The 26,323-nt window shown below is 40.5% G+C and overlaps 1 protein-coding gene across 7 annotated transcripts in view; it reads left to right on the top strand.

Moving 5' to 3' along the window:
- Positions 1-224: 224 nt before the first annotated feature.
- Positions 225-26,323, top strand: part of Reps2 (RALBP1 associated Eps domain containing 2) — a 218,286-nt gene continuing 192,187 nt past the window's right edge. For 4 of the 7 annotated variants that reach the window (XM_029534081.1, XM_021187406.1, XM_029534083.1 and 1 more), the window contains exon 1: positions 225-603. In XM_029534081.1, the coding sequence (XP_029389941.1) occupies positions 370-603 (234 nt within the window). In that variant the 5' untranslated portion in view covers positions 225-369. The remainder of the gene's footprint in view (positions 604-26,323) is intronic. The other 3 variants (XM_029534082.1, XM_029534079.1, XM_029534080.1) reach the window with 1 other exon arrangement.

Genomic DNA, 26,323 nt, shown 5'->3' with positions numbered 1-26,323 from the left:
CGTTGGCAGCAGCTCTCTCTGCCTGGCCTCGCTTGCAGAGCAGGTGAAAAGCTTGGGAGGGCGGCGGGCGGAGTTGCGTTCCTTACCTGGCGAAGGGGCGGAGCGGGGAGGGCTTTGGGGGAGGGGCCCAGGTGGGATTCCGGGCTGTGATTGGTCAGCGCCGCGCCTGTCTCCATGTGCCGCGCAGAGGAGGCACAACATTCAAGCCCGGGGGGCGGGGCCGGCGCGCTCTTGGAGGAAGCGGCGGCGCTGCAGCTGCGGGGCGTGGGGGCGGCGGCTTCGGAGGCCGAGGCGGCGGTGGTGGCCCTGGCAGCGGCACCAGCACCTCGGCCGGGGAAGGCGCTCGGTCCGGACGCTACAGAAGGCCCTATGGAAGTGGCGGCGGGCGGAGGCTGCGGCGCCGGGCCGCCGTTGCTGCTGAGCGATAGCGAGCAGCAGTGCTACTCTGAGCTCTTCGCGCGCTGTGCGGGCGTTGCAAGCGGGGGCCCCGGACCTGGACCCCCCGAGGCTACCAGGCTCGCCCCCGGCACTGCCACTGCGGCCGCTGGTCCAGTAGCCGATCTGTTTCGAGCGTCGCAGCTGCCACCAGAGACATTGCACCAGGTATGTCTCTGCACTCTCTTACCCTCTCTGGTCTGTGGGAGCAGTGTCTATGGGAAGAATGGGGCAACGACTACTATTCCCAGGGACTGTTCCCGGGAATCTGGAGGGCGGTGGCCAGGACGGCAAAAAAAAAAAAAAAAAAAAAAAAAAAAGGGGGGGGGTGCTCTGCTGCGGAGGATGGTGGCGACGCCCTTGTCCCCAGGGACATCAGCCTCCTCTGCAGCTCATCTGCTCTGAGCCTAGTGCTTGGCTGTGCTCTTCGTCCCTTGAGAAAGTCTGACACCCCTTTCATTTCTGGGGGTTCTACAATCTCCCAGACCCAAAGTTTGCCCTGTTCGGAAAGTGATGTTTGTTTTGGCTGCTGTCTGCTTTAACCTCTGTTCCTTGCTCCTGCCCCTCCCTTTGTTGACTACACTCTCTCTCTCGGGGTGCCTTGTTGGGATTTGAACTTGAAGGGTGTGTACATGTGTGTCATGTAGCTCTGGGCCTACAGCTACATGTTGTCCTTTCTTTATACTTGTGATATGTACATATCTGCTACATATATTTGTTCACTAATGTATTTCTGATTATTAGTATAGAGCTGGAAAACCTTAATGCCCAATTGTAGAACAGGGACTCAGGGCTACAAGACAGGAACATTGATCAAGTCCAAAGTAAGTTCCCCATTTGGGTCCATGGGTGGATTCAGAAGTCTACAGCTGTAGTTTGCCATCTTATTGTCACTTGACTTTGACATGGAGTTACGAAACAAAGGGTGTCATAGCTTCTGTCTGCCCCATACCTGGAAAGGAGGGAGGATGATTCACAGCAGGTGCTGTTTGTGTTTTGTGCTTTCCTTGAGGCTTGGTGAAATTGCTTGGTAAGCCTTTTGTCTTTTGATGTTACCAGCAGTAAATGGGGATAATATTGCTAATATCAAGCCCTAACTGTGAACCTATACTTAAAAAGCAATAGTGTGAAAGTTATTAGCGACAAACGAATATTTACAGTGGTGAGCAAATGCTTTAAAATGTAGTTCCTAGGAAGTACTGACAGTTTTATGGTTCACTTACCAGATCTTTCTCTGCCTTTCTCTGCCTTTGTGAGGCCCAATCTTTCTTCTTTCTTTGTTTTCTTTCTTTCTTTCTTTCTTTCTTTCTTTCTTTCTTTCTTTCTTTCTTTCTTTCTTTCTTTCTTTCTCTCTCTCTCTCTCTCTCTCTCTCTCTCTCTCTCTCTCTCTCTCTCTCTCTCTCTCTCTCTCTCTCTCTCTCCTTCCTTCCTTCCTTCCTTCCTTCCTTCTTCCTTCTGGCACTCAAGACTGTTTTATACTGCTAGATTATACATAGACGCTCATATGTTTATGAGCATAAGTTTAGCCACTTGGTTCACCTTTTCGAATTGAGGATTTCTGAACATGATTAGTATTCATAGAATTAGCATGGCTGTTTGTTCCTGTAGAATTCTGTGATAAGAAGATAGTTCTGCCACAGTTGCTAAGCAGTTGAGTTGCACAGAATGATAAGGAAGTTGGTGTTCTGAAACAAACTATTACAAGGACCTCAGGATACTGCTGAGCATAATAAATTTACTAAAGTGTCTGAGGCAATGCACCAAATAATTGTGCTGTACATCTGGCTAGGATTAATTTGTGGACACTAATACATTAAATGTGATAAGAGAAAGGGGCATATGAAAATTGGTTGAGGTTTTCCCAGGAATTGGAGAGGGGGTCTTTCCAGTGCGATAATTGATTTTCTCTTGAAGAACATATAATTTAAAAAGAACCAAAGGTACAAAAGAACCTAAGGTACAGAGACTTAGAGTGGAAAACTGCATGCAAAAAATTATTTTAGATATTACAAAAAGGGGCCATTCCTAGATTGTTTGTAGTGAGTCTGAGCTTTATGTTCCCTTATTCAGCCCAGAGAAATAAAACACAGCCCCTTTAACATAACAAGTTAGAATGACCCATTACTCTTGGTACAGGTAACAATTAACATTTAAAGTCACCCTGAGCTGGGAAGGGTAATCAAAGTTGGGATCTAGTGGCCATGTAACTTTTATCCACCACTTTGGTAATGTGTGTATTTCCTGTCTGACTTCATTTGTTTTACTTCGTTAGTGTACTAGCTATTTTAATACAAATGTAGAAAATTTCCCCCTTTCCCTTCTAAACCGAAACCTGTAAGTTCAGATTTAAGTGGCCCAACAGGTATAACTGCTCAAATCATGGAGACAGTAATCAGACCTTGTAGTTTCTATGGTTAACGGCCAGGTTTTCCTCTTAATAAGCATACGATTAAGATGACTGTAATGTAGGGCTGGGGATTTAGCACAGTTGGTAGAGTGCTTGCCTAGCATGCATGAAAGACTGGATTTAGTTCCCATCACTGCACAAAATCAGACATGGTGGCACATACCTATAATCTCAGCACTCTGGAGGTAGAGGCAAAAGGGTTTCAAGTTCAAGGTCACCCTCAGCAACATAGCTAATTTGAGGTCAGTCTGGGTAAATGAGACTTTGTCTTAAAAATGATGATTATTATCTATAACTCACAGAGATCCAATGATAGGCCATCCTTAGACATCAAGATTAGTTATAAATATTGTTTGATATATATTATCAGGAGAAACCATTAAATCGGGAAAATTCCCAATCAGTAATATCTGATTGTCAGATAATAGATTAAGGCAAAGAAGCACACCCTGGCTGTGAGAAGTAGGTTTATTTTATTTTATTTTAGATTTATTTATTATTTTATACATATAAGAGTTTTTCTGTGTATGCCTGGTAAATACCAAGATTAAAAAAAATGGGCATCAGATTCCCTGGGATCTACAGTTGCCAACAGTTGTGAACTGCCATGTGGATGGTGGGAATTGAACTCTGGTTCTCTGCAAGGGCAGCAAGTGCTCTTAAATACTGAGCCGACTCTTAAGCTCCATACGAATGATTTTAAAATCTCTGGACACAGTCTTATCTTTGAGAAGTCATTAGAAATTTCAATTTAGGTTCCCTCATGGCTCAAGCTGGCCTCAAACTCTCTATGTAGCAAAAGTTGACCTTGAACTCCTGCCACTACCTCCCAAGTGCTGGGATTACAGGTGTGTACCACCACAAGCTAGTTATTTGAAAATTAAAAATATCTTCGAAAAAACTGCTTAATCATTAAGGAGAGCCACAGGTAAAAGGAAATCAACAAAATCCTTATCAGGAAAACTTTCCTGTTATGAGATTATTAGTCAGAACTATTTATTTAATTTTAAATTGTTTTTCCTTTGGAGATAATATAATTTCTCCTTTTTTTTTTTTTACATTATTTCCCCCTTCCTTTTCCTACTTTCAAACCCTCACATATATTATTCCTTGCTCTCACTTAATTTATGGCCTCTTTTAAAATTCATTGTTGTTACATGTATACACACATATATGTATATACACATATCTTCCAAACTCTAGCCCTCTCAGTCTGTATAATGTTATTTGTATGTATATACTCTCAGGGCTGACCATTTGGTATTGGATAGCCAGTTGGTACGCTCTTCCCTGGGGAAAGCTGTTTCTCCCACTCTCAGACTCTCTCAGTTGCTGCTGTTCTTTGTATAGAGTTTAGGCACCCCAGGCAGTCCTAGGCGAGACAATCTCACAGCAAACTCCCTGATCCTCCCGCTCTTACAATCTTCCTACTCCCTCTTCGATTGTGATCTCCAAGTGTTAGGCATGAGGGTGTATTGTAGATGTATCCATTGGAACTGGGTTTCACAACTCTGCATTTTCATTGCGTGTGGTTTTCTGTAATGGTCTCTTTTCTGTTGCAAAGAGAGGTTTCTTTGATGATGGGTGTAAGGACAAACATTTAGAATGTAGTTAGGCATTATGCTGGTTTAGTAAAGTTGTGGTTGTAGGCTTTCATCTAAAATACATATCTGCACTAACCCTGGGTATTTAGCTGGTTAGGTTTCCAGGACCTGACATGATTGTATCTTGTTGAGTGGGCCTTGAGTTCAATTAGAGACTTGTTAATTCCAAGGTATGAATATCACTACTTTTACCTTTGGGGTTATCATGTCATGTTGGTTATTGTTGTGGTTCATAGTTAGCCAGAACTATTCTTTTAAAATGTCAGTAAGAGCACCCATATTGATTGGCTCATGGCCCTCTGTAACTCCAGTTCCCTTATGTCCCTTTTTGGCTTCTGTGGGTATTGTAGTAATGTGCACTCCCTACATAGACACAGAATTTACATTAAAATTAAACCTTTAAAATATAAATGAAACAATTTATCACTTTTGATTTTTTAGATCATGTCATTTTATAGCATATATATATATATATATTTTTCTTTTTTTCGAGACAGGGTTTCTCTGTATAGCTCTGGCTGTCCTGGAACTCACTCTGTAGACCAGGCTGGCCTTGAACTCAGAAATTCGCCTGCCTCTGCCTCCCAAGGGCTGGGATTAAAGGCGTGTGCCACTATGCCTGGCTGCATATATATATATATATTTTTGAGACACATTTTTCACTACTAGTAGCTAGCTCTGACTAGCCTTTAGCTTGCATCAACTTGCATTGTCTCAGCCTCTGGAGCTCTGGGGTTACAGTTTTGTGTCACTGTAACGAATACTTGAGGGGATGAGAGGGAATGCACTAAACCATAATTTTATAATAAATACTGTTTAGGAATACTGTTAGAAATGGTGGTTTTTTGGAGACAAGGTCTTATGTAGCCCGGGCCAGTCTCAAACTCACCATGTAGATGAGGATCGCTTTAAACTCCCAATCCTCCGTCTACTTCCCAGGTTCTGGGGATACACCCTGCCAAGTTTATCTTTCTAAAAGAGAATAGATACCAGCAGATACAGTAAGTACCAGATTCAAGACAATGTCTGGTTAAAAGGATGTTTGAAGTATGGTGCAGTGGGAGGCTTGCCTAAAATCCCAGTTCTAGGGAAGTTGAGTCAGGAGGACAGCAAGTTTGAAACCTACTTGATCTGTATAGTGAGACAATGCCTTAGCATGTACGACTTTTAAAAATTATTTTCTACTTTTGTTTTATTTATATGTGTGTGTGTGTGTGACTAAAACAGAACATTTTTACATATTATTTTAGTTTAAAATAAGACATTGTAGTCTACGTAACCTTCCACAACTTGTTTTTCCTCTCATTGTTATATTTTTTTTGGAATTTGTCCTTGTTGACATATGTCCCGTCAGTTCGTTTGTTTCCTTTTGAAAACTTTATTACCCATGCTGACAGTGAGTCATCGTGATATGGTGGAAATCTTTATGCCAAAGGAAAGTAGATGACCTTCTTGACTTATGCACAGTGTCACATGACTAAGGATTGTTCCAAACACATGAACATCAAAAATACCTCATTATATTCACATACAATGCACACTGTCATTTGTGAGTGTGTTTCAGTGCTCTTTTAATCTTACTAGGTTTTTCTGCTAGAGAATATTCTGTTAGCTTCTGTAATCAAATCCACACAGATAAGACCATATATATTTAATATAGTATACAAATGTAAAAAAAACCCTAAGTTTAACATTTCTAAATCAGTATGGCTGTTAATTTCTGTGCAATGCCAACTCAGCATGGCAAACAGGTAGTATTTCCCAAAGTTGATAACACAGTGTCTAAAATATTCAAATTCACGCATGTGCACATGCACATGCGCAGACACATACACACACATTACTGAGTCCATTTAATGGTGCTTTTATGTACATGTGTTTAAGGTTGACCAGTTGGGATCTCTCTCTTATCTCTGTCTGTCTGTCTCTGTCTCTGTCTCTCTCTTCTCTCTGTGTGTCTCTGTCTCTGTCTCTCTGTCTCTGTCTCTGTCTCTCTCTCTTTCTCTCTCTCTCTCTCTCTGTCTGTCTCCTCTCTCTGGCTTTCACTTTGCTCTCACAGCAGCCATTACTTGCCTGTAGCTCTTTATCTAGAGGTGCGGCTTTGTGGAATTTCTTCCATCCACATTGGAATGTTAATTGCTGTTGTCATTATGTAGGTCTTGTTTATGTAACCAAAATTTTGAGATTTCATGGGTGCAGTTTCCCTCTCATATAGAAGAGATGGTCTGTTAGCAGGTGTCCTGATCCTCTGGCTTGCTCTGTCTGTCTGTCTGTTCTTCCTCAATTTTCCTTGAGCTTTAGGTGTAGGAGTTGTGTTATAGTTCCACCAAATGGAGCTAGCACCCTGTGGTCATTTACTTTCTGCATGTCGACCAGTTGTGGCTTTCTGTCTTCTTTGAGAAGAAGCTGCTTTGCTGAGGTGTGAGAGCTACACATATCTGTAGGCATAAGGCTAAGTATTTAGAATCAGCTAGAAATTCTATTGGTTTAGGAAGCTGGCAGTAGTAGGTTGTCCTGTAGAATGTGTGGCTGCTCCAGCCACGGATAGTTGTTATATAGTAGCAGACCAGTTCTAGACAAGAAATCCTTTGTATTGAGCATTCCTTAAGTCCAATTAGACAGCTGCTACTAACAAGATAAAGTTCTGTTATTGGGCCATTGGTGAAACCTTGCTGGTCAGGTTATTTTTGTTGTAGTTCAGAGACTTTACAGCTGGCTAGGACTATTGATTTTTTTCCTCCCTTGGCAGCTTACCTAGCACCTTCTGATCCTATGAAAGCTAGTCCTGCCTTGGGAGGGAAGGCTTCTGCTCAGCTCCAGCTCATGTATTCAGCCATGGGCAGCAGCAGTAGATTCTATTGTTTAGGGAGTCTCCTGGATTCCCCTGGCCAACAACTACAAGAGAGGTTTTTCATGCCTGATCCTGGAGTTTTTAAAGAAAGTCTATGGCTCTTTCAGGGAGCATTATCACTCCATGTAGTTCAACTCCACCTCAGTGCTGTCTCTTTCTGTCATTGCCTGTTTCTTTGTCTGTGTGTTTGTGTATATCTGTATACACACATATTTATATGAGGTATATATTTTAAGTAAGGTCATAAAATGTTTCCTGATGGCTTTAAAAAATATCCTTAGTGTTATTTATCTCCCCTGCCCCCTTTCCTCTGTATTACTCTCCTCCCTCCCTCCCTAAAGACTCCCTCCATTTCTCTTTCTTCCTTCATAGCAACTGTGTTCTACTTTCCCCCTATATAGAGCTTCTTCCTGCATCGCCTTTCTATTTTCTTGGCTCAGATCTAAAGGTTTGGAGTTAAGATCTACATATAAGAGAAAATACATAGCATTTGTCTTTCTGGCTTTGGGTTACTTCACTTAGTATATAGTACTTTGCAGTTTTATCCATTTACCCGAAATTTTTATTTTTTTAACTGCTGAATAGAATTCCATTGTGTATGCCACCTTTTTAAAGCCACAGAATCTTGCTGTTGGTGGTGGTGCATACTGGTAGGCAAACGCTGAAAAGGATTAGAGGCAGGAAGATTATGAGTTTCAGGACAGCCTGGGCTACATCTTTTCCTTTTTGTTGTTTGTTTCTTTTTTGCTGCACGACCTTTTGTGAAATGGATGTCAGTAGATACACACTGCCCCAAACAACAACAAACCCCACAAAATGTCAAACAAATAGATGTAGTGGTCCTCCTCATCTCTAATTCTAACTTTGGTCCCCTTCTTCCTACTATTGTAAGTCAAGTCTCAGATGTACATTTGCTAGGTTTTATCTTCAGGAGATGAACCTGGGAGGGGGCAGGCGGAGATTGGAGCATGCAGTGCTTTAAGATACGTAGGCGAGGTACATAATAGTCCGTGGTTAAATGCTAAGACTGATAGTGCTTTTCTCCATCAAGCTATTGGCTGTGGGGTAATGGTGCTTGAGAACTGATTTGTAATAGTTGGGGACATAGAAGCAGAGAGCACTCAAGTCAGGACACCACAGAGCTAATTGCACATCCACGTTTACTGCTGTACTGTTCACAATAGCCATGACCTGAAACCAGCCCAGGTGGCCCTCCTACAGATGAATGGATAAAGAAGATGTAGTGTATATGCACAATGGAATTGTATTTTATGTAGCTATAATGAGAAGTGAAATTGTGACATTTGCAGGAAAATGAACGGAACTGGAAATCAGCATGGGAAGAGAAATATGCCAGACTGGGAAAGAAAATACATGGTTTTTCTCACAGAATCTAGATTTTATTTGGTGTGTGTGTGAGGGGGGGTGCGTTATGAAACTAGAAAAGAAATAATGCAAGGGAAGGAAGGGATATTAAGGGATTGGGAAGGGGTAAACTAGAGTAATGGAATACATATAATCTGTGGGGGAATAAGGGACCAATAGGTGGGCAGTGGGCAGTAGCAATAGAGAGGCCATTGGGGAAAGGGGATGAAAAGAACAAAGTATTTTGATATGGATCTATGAAAAGGCAACAGTGAAGCCCATCACCTTATGGTAACTTTAAAAATTAATAAAAAGACAAAAAGAGAGAATACTTGGAGAAAGCAATAGGGTGATTGAAAAGTAACCAACTGAAGTCCAGAAATAAAAGACAGACAGCTTTGAAAATTGTCCTAGTTTTATGCTCCTAATTTGGGACTGGCCTGCTTTAAGGCCATAGGAAAGTGGTTTTGAGGTAATCTTGGGTTATTTTGCTAATTATTTGAAACCTCCATAAGGTGGTTTGGTTCCTTTCTAGACCCTACCCCCCAAATCCTAGTTTTCTATACTCAAGTACCTTATGGTTTCTCTTTATTGAATTCTGTTCTCACACATCCCCTGGACTGAGGCTTCCTGCAGCTGGGACCTCTAGACTTTGCACAGCCCCTGGCACATTGAACAGTTGGCTCTCCCTCTGTTGGAAACTGCAGAATCCAACTGTTTCTCTCGATTGAGTTGCCACAAACTTAACACCTTAAGATAGCACCCATTTACTCTCCCCTAGTTTCTGTGAGATGGGAGTTACTTATGGGTTTCTTAAAGCTTCATTCAGTCAAGATGTCAGCTGGGCTACATTGCTTCTGGAGCTTAGGAAGTCCGCATTCCACCCTTCAGTGGCTGATAGTAGAATGTGGTTGCTTGTGCTTAGAAAGCTTATTTATTTCAGTTCTTGCTAGGTAAGCCCCCATCACTGAGCTACCTCCCAAGTCTGCTTGTGATTTTAGGACTAAGACCCTGAGCTACTCAAAAGCACTGACATGGCCCCGTTTTTCTGCAATTTACAGCACAGCTGTTTGCTTCTTTAAAGCTAGCAGGGGATTGTCTCTCTCCAGCCAGCTAGGATAAATGATGTCCTGTCACCTTTGATGTAGTCTGCTGGCTAGAAGCAGGCCACAGGTCCTGTCAGTATTCCGGGAGAATGCTAACGATAGGAAGTGAGAATTGTTTGGGGGATACCTTAAGGTCTTTGTATTATGCTTGCTTTCTATGTTTTGTCTGAAGTAGAACACTGTTCTTGTGATTATTATTATTTTTTTAAATTAAGAAACAGCATTTTTTGAGTCAGGGTTTCCCAGTGTAGCCTAGGCTGGCCTTTGTAGCTTAGGCTCTTTTCACATTTATAGTCCTTTCCCCTTATTCCTAAAGGTTAGGATTTCAGGCATGTTCCAGGATACTCAGGCACTCAACCTGCCTAGCTTTTTGAGGCAACCTCAAACGCAGACACACTGTTTAGTAACTAATTTAGAGTTTCCTTTTGTTTTTAAGAAAAACTAAACAAAACAACAACCACCACCACCCAGAAACCTCTGCCAGGCATAGTGGCACACCCCTTTAATTCAAGCACTGAGGAGGCAGAAGCAGGTGGATCTCTGGGTTAGTAGCTAAGCCAGTCTATGGACTGAGCTCCAGGACAATCAGGACTACATAGAGAAACCCTGTCTTACAACGAAAGGAAAGAAGGTGGGTCGGTTGATTTCCCCACTCTCTGACAAGATCTAGTGTAACTCAGGCTGTTCATGTGCTCCTCTTCCTGAGAGCTCCACTGGTTGTCATGTATAACTTTTTATTTTTTTATTCCAAGTAGAACTGGTAAGTCCATTTTCCTAGATATTTTTCACTTTACTCTTTAGGTAATTTGTTTTCCCTCTTGATTCAAAGGAGGTAGGAAAAGAAGTAGAAAAACATATGTTGTTACAGAGAATGTTACTCAGTGGTTGAGTAGTTCCTTAATGTGTGAGAGGCAGGTCTGACCTCCGTAAAAATTACAAAGCAAAACCAGGATTTTCTCAGTTTGGATGTTGAAAATAATACATATTTTGAGACACAGTCTTGCTATGTTGCCTTGACTGGCTGTGTGTATCCCTGGCCAGCCTGGTACTGTCTCTGTAACTTTTATTGGCTTCCCCAGCTGAAGTCGAGAATTTCACTATGTATATGACCAACATGTCACAATAACGTCACCATCTTTACAGAAATAGGATGTTTAGCTATGTTTGGTGGCTCACATATTTTACAAGTACTTAGAAGGCTGAGGCAGGGAATTGCCATGAGTTTGAGAACTGCTTGGGTGACACAGTTAGACTGTGTCTCACAAAAACAAAAAGATTTTTAAAAAAGATTATACATTTATTAGAGATCTATCAGTGATGGATTACTATAAATTAGACATTGCCTGTTATTATTCATTGTGGTAAAAATGTTTCTACTATATATTTGGATTTTATTGTTTTGATGGCTTATATTGCAGTATAGTTTTATAGTCTTATGTGTTTTATGCATTTAAAACATGATTTTTAAAAGTCATCCACATACCACAATATGAAAGTATCTGGGGCAAACGTTACATTTTTTTGTGTGTTGCAAAAATAGTTAAGAGGCCTTGCTCTGAAGAGTTGCATGGTATCAGGAGTAGAAATATCTGTTCTTCCTATCTCATCTGTGTCCCAGTTGGGAGTGAGGTTCTGTAAGGATGCTGTGGTCCTACAGCTTCCAGGTTCTCCTCCAGGAAGCCCAGAGTGAACAGATGCTCAGCTTCTTCCTTAAATACCTAACAGCCACTGCAGTCCCATCTCTGAGTTGTGCTGGACAAAAGAGTTAGGACAGATTGTGGAGAGCCACTCTGGAGCAAGTGCCATCTGCTTGCTGGGCCTATTTTCTGTACGTTGTATGTGAGAGCCCTTAGCTCTTAACAGGCTGGAAGGCAAATGTCACTCTGAAAGGTTTGAGAAATTCAGCTATCCTCTGTATCAGTGGTTCTCGCCCTTCCTTAATACAGTTATTCATGTTGTGGTGACCCCAAGCATAAAATTACTTTTTTGTAATTTTGTTATGTTTATGAATCATAACGTAAACATATGATATACAGTGTATCTGATGTGGGACCCTCCAAAAGGGGTTACAACTCACAGGTTGAGAACTGCTGTTCTGCATCTGTAGGTAATTCAGGACCAGGAGAGGCTCTTAACATTAAGCTAGTAGGAGAGGCTTGTTTGGACTTAATCCATGTGTAGCATTTTAGAGAGAAATAGTTTGGTTTCGTTTCCTTGGGGTTTCACCTGTGTGGGTTTCTGAGTAACTGAAGGAAGCCCATAAGTGCCAGCTATTAAAATTTGTTTATTAACTGAGGCCTGGCAGTGCAGATATAATCTTGTTACTTTGGGCGTTAAGGCAGGAGGATGGTAAATTCAGTCCCCATTTGTTAGGTTATCCTGAACAACTTAGGGAAACTGTCTCAAATGTTAAAAATAATATTTTAAAAGATTAGGGATATAGCTTAATGGTAGAGGGTTTGTCTAACATGTGTGAGGTCCTGGATTGCAAAAATTTTATTTAAAGGGACTCTTTTTGAAATAATGTTTGTCCCAGATACTTTCAAAAGGACATGTTTAACACAATAATCTCTTTGTCTCTTCTTAGTTCAGAGTCAGCTTTGTGAAAAACAGATGTCAGTAGACCAACAGCTTTTTGCTCTCAGAGGCATTTGGTGTGCTGTATCTTTTGAGTTTATCGTTGGAATTATATCGCTTTTTCCTCTTTAAAGTTATATTTTCGTGTGTGTATTTGTGTGTGTGTGCATGCGCGTGTGCACATATGTAGATCAAAGGACAACTCACAGGAACTGTTTTTCTCTTTTCATCATGTGGGGCCTGGAGATTGAACTCAGAATGTTAGGCTTGGCTATAAGTTCCTTTGCTCAGTAAGCTAGCCGAGGCCCTAGGTTTTCTGTCTTTTTGTTTTGTTTTTCAAGTAGAATTTCATGTAGTTCACTTTGACACTGATTGGCCTTGGAGTGGAGGATGATCTTAAACTTCTAGACTTCTAGTTTTCCCCCTCCACCTTCCAAATATGTGTACCACCACCCTCAACTTGAAAATGTTTTATCATCCCTCCTTTGCATTCTCTCAGTTGATTTTTTTTTTTTTGAGACAGGGTTTCTCTGTGTAGCCCTGGCTGTCCTGGAACTCACTAGACCAGACTGACCTCAAACTCAGAAATCCACCTGCCTCTGCCTCCCAAGTGCTGGGATTAAAGGCGTGTGCCACCATGCCCGGCATGCCTGGCCATATTCTAACCTTTTGATAACACTCAGCCTCCATTCTGGTTTGCCCTCTCTCCCTCAGACACCTCTCTCTCTCTCTCTCTCTCTCTCTCTCTCTCTCTCTCTCTCTCTCTCTCTCTCTCTTAACTCCTTGCTCTGCCTCCCCTCTCCTGTTCAATCACAAACCTCCCACTGCCCTAATGTGATTGGAAAGGGAAAATCCTGCAACAGAGTGTGATGGTTTTTATAANCTTGTCCTAGGGAGTGGCACTATTAGGCGGTGTGGCCTTGTTGGGTATAGGTGTGTCACAGTGGGCGTGAGCTGAAGACCCTCATTCTAGCTGCCTGGAAGCCAGTATTCTTTATATGAAGATGTAGAACTCTCAGCTCAGNCTGTATGTACCATGCCTACCTGGATGCTGCCGTGCTCCAACCTTGATGATACTGGACTGAACCTCTGAACCTGTAAGGCAGCCCCAACTAAATGTTTTTATAAGAGTTGCCTTGGTCATGATGTCTGTTCACAGCAGTAAAACCCTAACTAAGGCAAGGAGGGTCTCAAAGCCCACCCCCATAGAGACACACTTCCTCCAACAAGGCCACACCTCCTAATAGTGCCACTCCCTGGGCCAAACATATTCAAAACACCACAGAAAGGTTAAACCATTCCATATTAAAGGAGGCTAAGAGAAATGATAGAATATAGTATCATATCTTTAACTAGTTTTTGAACTAGATTCTGGGTAAAAATATTATAAAGGACATCACTGGGTCAACTAGCAAAATTAATAAGTGTTAGAGTAATGTATTATATGTCTCTGGGCATAGTGGTACATGCCTGTAATTCTTGACCTTGGGAAGCTGAGGCAAATAATTGCTTTAAGTTCTAGACAGCCTGGGCTACAGAGAGAAATGCTGTTTTAAAAAAGCTGGGCATGAGGATCCACTTTAGTCCACTTGGGAGGCAGAGGCAGGCAGTTCTCTGTTGTGGATAGCCCTGGGGCTATTTTTTTGGGGGGGGGGCAGGGTTTCTCTGTATAGCCCTGGCTGTCCTGGAACTCACTTTGTAGACCAGGCTGGCCTTGAACTCAGAAATCTGCCTGTTTCTGCCTCCCAAGTGCTGGAACTAAAGGTGTGTGCCACCACTGCCCAGCACTTTCATAGTTTTAATATTGAGAGATGTCAATAAGAATTATCTATGTGAATTTTAGTGTGTGAATGTCTTAGCCTCTTAAATTATTCTTTGTTCCAAGACCAAAGTTTGAAAAACCTCAACACTACAGACACTTTTGGTCCGAGAAGTTGTGAGAGGTTGAGCAGCTGTCCTGTGCATGTAGAATGTCTGACATCTGTGATTTCTTCCCACTTGATGTGCTGTTCCTGGTAATGTCTTGGAGGAGGCGTTATTGCTTTTATATTCATTTGGTAGATGTTGGATGTCTTGGTTAAAGGTATGATTACATGTGTGTTATGTCAGTAAAGGGCATGCCTTATCTCCCTTTTCCTCCCTTCTTTACTTCATTTTTTAAAAATAGAGACAGCATCTCATTGTAACTCCAACTATCTAGTAATTCCCTGTATACACTAGGCTGGCCTTGAACTCACAGCAGTTCCCCTGTTTCAGCCTCCCAGAGTATTGGGATTATAGGCAGGAACCATGTACTTCTGGACCAAAAGTAAAACCAAACAAGGAACATGGATTTTGTTTGGCTGTTTGCCTGAGACCTATGCCATTAGATAGATTCAGCTGGATTTTCCTCACCCTGCAGTTCAAGCTGGCCTTGAACTTGCTGTCTCAGCTTTCTGAGTAGCTGGAATTACAGGCAAGTACCATGATGCCCAGCTCCAGTCCTTTATACACTCTTCTGAAAATAGAAGGAAAACGAGTACTCTCAACCTCATTTTCTTTTCTTTTCTTTTCTTTTTTTATTTTATATTTCTTTTTTAATTAGATATTTTCTTTATTTACATTTCAAATGCTATCCCAAAAGTTCCCTATACCCTCCCCCACCCCTGCCCCCCTACCCACCCACTCCCACTTCTTGGCCCTGGTGTTCCCCTGTGCTGGGTCATATAAAGTTTGCAAGACCAAGGGGCCTCTCTTCCCAACAATGGCTGACTAGGCCATCTTCTGCTACATATGCAGCTAGAGACACGAGCTCAGGGGGTACTGGTTAGTTCATATTTCAACCTCATTTTCTTAGGTCAGCATTGCTCTGATACCAATGTCAGGTGCAGGAACCATAAGAAAACTAAAGGCTAATATCTCTGATGAACACAGACACAGAAATCGTCAATAAAATCCTATCCAGCAGAATCCAGTGACATAGTCAAAGGACCATAAACCATAACAGGTGGGGTTTATCTTGAAATTCAGGCTTGCTTTAAATACACAAAACTGTTTTTGAATAAAAGTGATGAGAGTGGGTAGCCTCACTTTGTATAGGATCTTAAAAGAGAAACTTTCAGTTGTCATCACTGATTTTGATATTAGCTGTGGAGCTTTTTCCATAAATGTCCTTCATTATTTTAAATTTTTTCTTTCAATACTTATTTTGTTAAGAATTTTTATCAGGAAAGGATGTGGAACTTTGTCAAGTGCTTGTTAAACATCTATTAAATGGCCATTTACCCTTTTACCCCTCACTCTGTTCATATAGTGAATCACATTGTTTTGTATGAAAATTACTAGCAAGAATATTCAGGCAAGACTAGCTCTTAACTACTGGGGCATCTCTCTGGTCCTCTCCTTTTTTAAATGGGGTTTTTATATACCCCATTATGGGGTTATATAATGGGTTATATGGTCTTCATAGGCTAGCCTTTAACTTACTCTGTAATTGAAGCTTCTACCTTTCAAGCACTGTGATTACAGACTTAACTATCACCCCTGTCTTCCACAGAATCCAGGTTCAATTCCTAGCACCTACATGGAGGCTCCCAACCATCTGTAACTCCCAGGGGATCCAACACTCTCTTCTGGTCTCCTTGGTATTGCACACATAGACATACACACAGGCAAAATGGACATACACATAAAATAAAAATTAAAAAAGAGCAATAGGGCAAGAAAGATATAAATGACATCTAAATCCAAGAGGAAGAGGAAAAATTGTTCCAGTTTGTAGCTGGCATGATTCTGTAGAAGAAAACATGAAAGTTTGATAGAATTAATAAACGAATCTGATAAAGTTGGTACACACCAGATTAACACACAAAGTCAGCTGCACTTTGGGTAAGCAGTGCTGGAGGTCAATCCCAGAGCCTTATGAATGCTACGTAAGTGCTCTCTCTGCCACTGTGCTTTATCTACAGTTCTTTTTTGAGGCAGGGTCTCTTTCTGTGTAGCCCTCACTGGCTTGGAACTCACTGTGTTTACCAGGCTGGGCCAAATTCACAGAGATTTGCATGTGTCTGCTTCCAGGTGCTAGGAATAAAGGTATGTGCTACCATGTCTGATTTATATATAGTTCTGCTTATGGTAGTCTTAAAAGAATCAGCTAGAGATGAATTTAACCAAGGAAATGAGGCACCTATATGCTGAAAACAGTAAATATTGATGAAAAATTAAGCAGAAATATAAGTAGAAAGATACTCTGTGCTTGTAAGTTGCCTCAAAGTCTAGACTCTTTGTTCTTGTCTCAGGAGTACTAAAATTATAGATGTGCATCACCACATCGGGCTCTATTCCTTTTTATAAAAATATTTTTCTTTTTGTAGTACTAGGGATTGAAACAAGGGCTTCTCATATACTAGATAAGGTTTGAACCCTGAGCTTATACTCCTAGGCTAACAATGATCCTTCTGAATATCATGCGTAAGCACACACAAAAGAAGCAAAACCAACAAGTTGTTGGGGCCGGAGAGATGGTTGTGTGCTTAAGAGCACTTGGTGCTCCTCCAGACTACTGGGTTTAGTTTCCAACACCCACATGGAAGCTCACAATCACTTATAGCTCTGGTTCTTGGGGATCTGATGACCTCTTCTGGTGTACCAGGCATGAATGTGGTACATATACATACATGCAGGTTAAACGTTTTATAGATATGAAATAAAATAAATCTTTTAAAAAACAGTAAGTTAAGTCTGATGGTGGTGGCACATGCCTTTAATCTCAGCACTTGGGAGGCAGAGGCAGAGGCAGGCGAATCTCTTGAGTTTGAGGCTAGCCTGATCTACAGAGCGAGTTTCAGGATAGCCAGGGCTAAACAAGAGAAACCTTGTCTTGGACAAAGCAAACAAAACACAACAAACAAAACAAAACCAGTATGTTTTTCTTATCAGCCTAAAGGACTTATGTACCACCGAACAAGAAAATAGCCCATGAAGCTAGGTGTACAGTGGTGCAAGACTGTAATCCTGCCACTTGGGAGGCAGAGGCAGGTGGATCTCTGTGAGTTTGAATTTGAGACCAGCTTGGTTTATATAGTGCATTCTAGAATAGCCAGAGCTACATAATAGAGGGACCCTATCTAAAAAACAACCCCCCAAACCACAAACAGTAGCAACAACAAGAGCAACAAGAAGGAAAGAAGGAAGGAAAGAAAGAAAGAAAGAAAGAAAGAAAGAAAGAAAGAAAGAAAGAAAGAAAGAAAAAAGATAAAGATAGCTTATGGATTGGGATGATGTATTTATGAACCATGTGTATGATAAGTTCATATAAAAAACAAGGACTAATACAACTTACCACCAGGAAAACAAGCCAGTTAGACAAATAGACCAAGGTCTTGAGTAAACATTTTCCTGCAGACAACACACAAATGGCCAACAGGGATGTGGAAAAGAATTCAGATTCAGTAACAATTAGCAAAACAAAAATCAAAACCACCGTGAGAAAGCATCTCCCAACTGTTCTGAAGTATAATTATCAAAAAGAGAAGCGATGACACACTGGCCAGGATGTGGGGAAAAGGGAACCTTGGTAGACTGTTGCTGGGAGAGTAGATTAGTATAGCCAGCATGGCAAAGAATATGGAGGTTCCTAAAGAAGACAAAAGGTTCCTAAAGAAGACGAAAGAAAGGCAAGAAGTAAGTGCAACTGGGAATGTAGCTCAGTGGGTAGCACTTCCTGAGCAAACACAGGGTCCTGAGTTTGATTCTCAACACACACACACACACACACACACACACACACACACACACACACATACACACACATACACACACACTGCCACACAATTCATCAATTCCTGTTCTCCATGTTAAAATCGGTTCTCAAATGTTTTGTGCAGTTTTTTCCCAATGGCTAAAATGACTGAAGTGTCTGTCAGTTGTGTAGATGAAGAAATTGTGACATACATGTACATATGTACACAAAGGACTATTATTTAGTCTTCCAAAAAAATATGTTACTGGTTTCAGTACTCGTGAATAAGAAAGGCATTACGTTAAGTGAAATGAAATGATCTAGACACAGATGGAATGCTACTATATGATCTCATTTATGTGTGGAATCTGAAAGGTTGAGTACATAGAAACAGATTAGAACTGTGGCTAGCAGGGCCAGGGAAAGGTAGGAACTAGGGAAGAATGGAGGTCAAAGGGCACAAACTTGCATTTAATGTGTTGTATATTGAAAATTTACTAAGAGGGTAGTTTTTAGGCATTCCCACTATATGCACTTGTATATGTGCACACACACACACACACACACACACACACACACACACACACACACACACAACCATGCCAACACACATAATGGTAACAATGGAAAGTGATGGAAATGTTATTTGACTCTAGTTATAATTTCAGTATGGATATGCATGCCAAAACGTCATCTCTTTTTTATTGGATATTTTATTTATTTACATTTTAAACGTTGTCTCCTTTCCTGATTCCCCCCACCCCAGAATTTTCCTATCTTGTCCCCCCTCCCCCTGCTTCTGTGAGGGTGCTTCCCCACCCATTCACCCACTCCCGCCTCCTTGCCTTCACATTCACTAGTCATTGAGCCTTCACAGGACCAAGGGCCTCTCCTCCCATTGATGCTGGACAAGGCCATCCTCTGCTACATATGCAGCTGGAGCCATGGGTTTCTCCATGTGTACTCTTTGGTTGGTGGCAAAACATCATCTCTTATACCTTTAATTTATACAATAATGCACCTGTAAGTGTATATGTATGTACTGAGGATTTCTTTGTATCTTCCTTAAGCCCACCAATGCCGCAATCTGATATCTAGGGACATGCGAAGAGATAGCTTTGTTCTCTTTTGCATTTTTCACAGATTAACATATCTTCTGGAAAACTTGTTGCCACGGCAACAAGGTTTTTTTCCCCCCCCTCTCTCTCTGTAGTGTACTGCATAAAAATAGCCCTTTGTTGGAGAATGATGCTACTGACAGGTTGCTTGGTGAATGTATAGCAGGGTGCTTTGTCAGGAGCAGTTTCCCAACATTCCATTGTTTAAAATTTCAAAGTCAAAATGGATATTGATTTTTTTCACCTCAAAATGTAACTTTATCTAGCCAATGCAGGTCTTGGTGCACTGGCACTCTGTTGAATTATGAATTACAAGCTTTTCCTTGCAGGTCAGGTCAACATGATCATCAAAGCTACCCTATGGTGATGAATAACAGCTTTTCCCTTCTTTAGTTGGTGATGCAGGGTGTGGAACACAAGGTTGGTGTAGAGGTGTGGTAGGGGCAATTTTCTCACCCAAGAACAGGGTTGCAGCCCTGTATGCAGGTTGTATGACTGAATGTGCAATAAACAAAAATTAATTCAGTATCAAATGTGTAACTGGTCCTAGGTGTTTTTGGCCACACTTCCCTATGCTGTATTGCATGCCTCTACTGCCCTCTGGTTCTGAACACCACTGTGCACCTTGTACTCTGCAGCCCACTACACAGCACCAGTGAAGGCTGCCTGAGGCACCTTGTCTCAGACCGAGACTCTCGTATGTTATGGATTGTAGTGTCCCCCACCCCACCTTAAGTACAAAGTGCTTTGTGCTTGTAGAAACAGTAGTGAAATGTAAATATCAAGCTAATATAGTTTTGGGTTATATTATTATATTATATTATTGGGTTAGAAAGGTCACAAGTGAATGAATGTTTGATTATAGAAATTTAATTGCCACCTCAAATTTCATAACACAAAAGTCATCTAATGAATTTTGGGTTGTGATTTTGACAATTTCTGAAATTCCTTTAGCATACCTTTCCCATTTTATACTACATATTTATGTGAAGCAGCAGTTTCAGAACTGACAGTGATCATCTGTGCAAAGTGTTAAGGGTGTCCTGTGTCGCCGGGTGTGGTGGCGCACGCCTTCAATCCCAGCACTTGGGAGGCAGAGGCAGGCAGATTTCTGAGTTCGAGGCCAGTGTGGTCTACAGAGTGAGTTCCAGGACAGCCAGGGCTACACAGAGAAACCCTGTCTCAAAAAAACCAAAAACCAAAAACCAAAACAAAACAAAAAAAGGGTGCCCTATGTCTTGCAGTATCCTTCCAGAATTTAATTTTTATGTAAAAAACAAACAAGTACACCCATTGCATTAGTTTGCAAATTTGCTTTAGTCTTGAACAAATGGTAAAATTATAAATACACTAAGTAATTATTTTAAATGAAATTTATTTACGATTTATTATCAGTGAATATTTGAGTTGTAGTACTGTTTAATATACCTGTATACTTGGGGTTATATAAAAATTTCTTGGACAAAAAGATTACAAATGGCAAAAGTTTTAAGAAGCCCCTCTCTAAGAACTCAGGTTCTCTGTCTGAGCACTTTGTACTTCTAATCAAGGATTAGGGAGCAGTCAGGTGGAGCAGATGAGCTCTGAGATGTTAGCAAGCAATGACTTCTATGGCTTCTTAGATGGAACAGCTTTTTTGGAAAGGTTAGCTCTCCCTGATGGCTTTAGTATTGGCTTCACAGATGTAGCCAAGGATGGAATCTGGTTCTACTCTTCATTTTTCTTACAAAAAATTTCTTAGGCAAATTCCTAGAGTAGCACTACAGAAAACTTTTGCTATTTTCTCATCTTTCAGAAACAACAGCTTCTTGGTGCTGAAATAAAATGTACTATAGCTTTGAGAATTTTAGAGACCATCTTGAGAAAATGCCAAAGATGGGAGTTTTGCAACTAAAAGCAACAGCTCTAACTTTTATATGCACTAAATGACTACAGAGATGGAATTACTACCTTTGCCTTTTCTGTTAGAGTCAAAACACATAATGACTTCTTGTTAAGAATATAGAAATTGGGTAGAGGTGGGGCTGGAGAGATGACTACAGCCTATCTCAAATATTCTTGGCTTCATTTTTCTTTCTCTACCCATATTAGTTTTTAAATCATAAATTTCCACAACCCTTCCCAGTGAGGCTGAGAGTAGTACATTTTATCATCTTACTAGTTAGTGGGTTTCCTTTGCTGGAGCAGTAATTGTAATTTCTCCAGCTCTTTTTGTTTCTAACCATATTGCTTTCTACTTTTGGGCTTTCAACCAACATATAAACATTGACTGTTTAATAATCTGAATGAGGACACCTGGACTGAGATGAGTGTTTTACACACGTGATTACGACATACTCTCCACTCACCAGATTGAACTTTGCTCGATATAATCAAGTTCAGAACATATATGAAACTAAATATTTTTTCTAATGTTTCCACTTAAAACATAACAGTGCTACTGAATTGTAGCCCACATCCCAGAAAACTTGTACATTTAGTATGCAAGTCAATGGTTTTACTATAGCCACAGGGTTGTATACCTATAACAACTACTTAATTCTAGAATATTCCCATCACTTCCAAAAGAATCCCCATGTTCCCTAGTGGTGGCCTCCAATCCTATGGTTACTAGACAGCCACAGAGGCTCTTTTTGTGTAGATGTATATGCCTATTCTGGACATCTCATAGAAATGAACCTATAAAGTTGAGCACAATGGTGAACTCCTATGATTTCAGCATGTGAGAGACTGAGGCAGGCAGGAGAATTTCTGCAAGTTTGGGGTTAATCTGGATGACCTAGTGATTTCACATCTTTCTGAGAATAGAGAGCAAGAGTATGTTTTAAGAAAATCAAGAAACAAAAATAAATGCTGAGCTGGAGAGATGACTCATCAGTTAAGAGCACAGACTACTCTTCTCGAGGTCCTGAGAAGAAGGACCATTTCCAGAAACCACATGATGGCTCACAACCGTCTATAATGAGTTCTGGCGCCCTCTTCTGGTGTGTTTGAAGACAGCTACAGTGTACTTACATATAATAATAAATAAATCTTTAACCCCCGCCAAACCCACAACAAACAAACAGAAAGAAATGCAGTCATATTATATATAGTTACTCATCACTGACTAACTCCATGTAGCTTGTTTTCGAGTTCATCTATGTTGTAGCATGTATTAGTCCTTATGGCCCAATACTATGCCATTGTATAGACATATTACATTTTACTTCTTGATTCATCAATTGATAGACACCTGTTTTAGTCTTACCTTGATTCATTAATTGATCAACATCTGTTTTAGTCTTACCTTTTGGCTGTTGTGGATGTTGCTGCTGTGAACATTTGTGTTTGTTTGTGTGGACATGTTGTTTCGAAATTATATGTGGGAGTAGAGTTGTATCACATTCTAACTGTGTGGCTATGCTTTTGAGGAACTTCTAGACTCCTTTGCAAAACAGCTGTAGTGTCTTAATTCTTATCACCAATGTGAGGCTTCTCATTTCTTCATATCCTTGTTAACAGTTGTTATTGTCTGTTGCTTTGAATTTAGTTAGCCTAGTAGGTGTGTAGTGGTAGCCCATTGTGCTTTATCATTTTGGAACAAGGTATGTAGAGCAGGCTAGCCTCAAACATGCAGCAGTATTCTTGCTTCTGCTTTTTTAGTGTTGGGATTATGAACATGCACTTCTATGGCTGCCTCATACTGTACTTTTATTTTGTTTTGTTTTGTTTTTCGAGACAGGGTTTTTCTGTGTAGCCCTGGCTGTCCTGGAACTCACTCTGTAGACCAGGCTGGCCGCGAACTCAGAAATCTGCCTGCCTCTGCCTCCCAAGTGCTGGGATTAAAGGTGTGCGCCACCACTGCCCAGCTCTTATACTGTAGTTTTAATTGGTAGTTCCTAGATGACTTTTAATATTGAACTTCTTCTATTGCCCTCCCACTTACTTGTTTTGAGACAGTTTTATTGTGTGGCCTATATTGGTCTAGAGCTCACTATGTAGCTTAGACTATCCTTGAACTTGTAGTAATCCTCCTGCCTCAGCCTCCTGAGTCCTGGGATTACAGGTATATATCACCATATCTAGCTTTGAGGATCTCCTCATATACTTATTGGATACTTATATATTTTCAGGTTTTTTTTTTTTTGAGATAGTGTCTTATGTCTTCCAGGCTGGCCTCTAGTGCTATGTATAGTAGAAGATGATCTAAAATTTGTGACCCTCTTCCCCATATCCCCCAGGTACTAGGATTGTGGCGGTGTACCACCATACCTAATTTATTTGGTTCTGAGGATCAAACCCAGAGCTTTGTGTGTGCTAGGAAAGCATTAACTGAGCCACTAAGTGAGCTACATCCCAGCCTTGTATGTGTCTTCTTTATAGATATATGTATATGCTTGCTTGTGCATTTGAACAATTGTATTGCTTTTCTTTATAGCTTGAATTGTAAAGGTTGTAAAATGTTCTAGATATAGGTATGTCATCAGATAAGTGATTTACAAAAATTTTCCCCCATTCTTAATTTGAGTTTTTCTTTCTGGTGTGCTTTGAAACAAGAGAGTTTTAACTTTGATGAGGGCTTAAATTTTTTTGTCATTTGTATTTTTGATGTCTTTCTTTAAACTCTTAAAGAATTTAAATTATATTGCTTGATTTGCCTGTTGAGAAGGGCACACATGTGCCATAGCATGCATGCAGATATAAGGGGACAGTTTCAGGGGTTCTTTCTTTCTCTCATTTGGGTCCTGGGGCTCAAACAAATTAATCTAAAAGAATGGAAGATTGAGCTTGTTGCAGTTACTTTTCTACTAATATTACAAAGCATTACGACCAAAGCAACTTATACAAGAAAATGTTTAGTTGCTTACAATTTTAGAGAGTGAGTCCATGACAGTGGGGAGCATGGTAGGGCACACAGGCATTGGAGCAATGGCAGAGGGTTTATATGTTAAGGCAACAACCCAGGAGGCAGACAGAGAGCTAACTGGAATGGTGTGGGCTTTTGAAACCAAAGCTAACAACCCCCAGTAGCACACCTCTGGCAGTAAGGCCACCTTCTATTCCTTAACATAGAATTCCACCAACTGCAAGTGGAGCATTCAAATATATGAGTCTATGGGGCCATTTTCATTTGGACAACCTGCTTGGAATCTCAGTACTCAGAAAATAGAGATGAGGAGATCACTACAAGTTTGAGGCCATCCTGCATAGTGAAACCCTGATACCTTTTCTCAAAAAACAAAACAAAAACAAAGAACAAAAAAAGCCCCACAAAAACCAAGCTTGAAGAAAAAAAAAAAAAAAGAACAGTTGGGCTGATATCAGGTCATTACTACTAATTTGCATTAGAATTCCATCAGTTTTTTTCTCTCTCTTTTCTTTTTTGGAATCAGGGGCTTTCTATATATCCCTGGCTGACCTGTGACCCATTGTTTAGACTAATCAGAAATCTGCTTGGCTCTTCTTCACATACTCAGATTAAAGTCATGTGTCACCATACCTGACTTTGTCACTTTTTCTACCGGTGATCCATTTCAGATGTAGAATCTTATCTGGAATCCCTTATTGCATTTACTTTTAATTTGTCTTTAGTTTTGCCTGGTCTGTAACAGTTTCTTAATCTTATATTTCATGATACTTTTGAAAAACATGGGCTGTTTATTTCATAGACCGTCCCTCAATTTGAGTTTGACTGATCTCTCTCTCTCTCTCTCTCTCTCTCTCTCTCTCTCTCTCTCTCTCTCTCTCTCTCCCTCTCCCTCTCCCTCTCCCTCTCCCTCTCCCTCTCCCCCTCCCCCTCCCCCTCTCCCTCTCTTTCCCTCTTCTTTCCTCTCCCTCCCTCTCCCCCTCTCCCTCTCTCTTCCTCTCTCCCTTACTCTCCCACTTTCTCCCTCTCTCCCCCACTCTCTCCCACTCTCTCTCCCCTTCTCTCTTTTTGACATAGTCTAATTCCTGTAGCCCAGGTTGGCCTTAAACTCACCATGTAGCTGAAGTTGACATTGAACCCTTGAAGTCTTTGTCCTCCTGCCCCTGTCTCCTGGGTGCTGGACTCAGAGTTATAAGCCACTGTGTCTGGCTTTGTTTGATGTTTTCTTATGGTTCAAATAAAATTGTGCATTTTGGGACAAGAATGGTAAAAAAAGATTATGCATATTTTTAGTATCTTATCAGGGATATGATTTTGGTAGGTCTTGTTACGGGACATATACCTTGATTTTGTGTTTAAATTGGAATCTGTGATTTCTTTATTGGCAAATTGCTACTTCTCCCTTTATAGTTAAAATATCTTGGGAGAGATGCTTTAAGACAATGCACACATTCCATTTTTCCTTGAAAATTTTCTCATTCATTTAGTGTTCACTTGTGGGTCAGTCAATCTCATTTTTTAGAGTATTTGTGATAAATATGTGACTAAGATGAATAGATAGACTATGCCCTACAAAAATGAAGATAAATTATGTTGGAATCCTATTGTATTAGTATGACTCTAGCTAGTGTGTTCTCCAATTTCCAGGGCTCAACACAGACATCTTTTTCCTCCCAATATGAACATTTCTGGTTATGTAGGTGGTTGTCTGATATGTAGTGACTAAAGGTTTCAGGCTAACATTTTACATTGAAGTAATTTCAAAGTGCAGGATCTAGTAGTACCAAAGAGTCTTGTATGTCCATTGACCTAGGTTTACTTTACATTTGTTACAGTGGCTCTGTTTCTCTCCACCCCTCTCTTTCCCTCCCACTTTCTTTATATATCTGTATTATACAACTGTTGCTCTCTACAAACTCATTTGACAAACTCATTTGAGATTAAGTTGCACTTATCAAACTTTCCTGTACTCTTATATGTAAATTTAAAAATATGTTCACCTGTTCAATTCTAGTATATACATGAGGTAGTTTTAGAGTTGCAAACCCAGATTTTTTCAAGAAATATGTCCATTAACTAGATTATAGCATTTACATGCAGCTCTTTTTGTCTTTAATATTTTATCATATCCAGTTAAGATATGATTTTCACAGTTTTCCACTGAAGCTTTAAGTTTGAAACATATATATGTAGATATAGATATAGATATATAGATATATAGATATATAGATATATAGATATATAGATATATAGATATATAGATATATAGATATATAGATATATAGATATATA

This window comes from Mus pahari, chromosome X (genome assembly GCF_900095145.1).
Source record: "Mus pahari chromosome X, PAHARI_EIJ_v1.1, whole genome shotgun sequence".
NCBI lineage: Eukaryota > Metazoa > Chordata > Mammalia > Rodentia > Muridae > Mus > Mus pahari.
The sequence above is the reverse complement of the archived record's forward strand: the minus strand, read 5'-3'. Positions and strand labels throughout refer to the sequence as shown.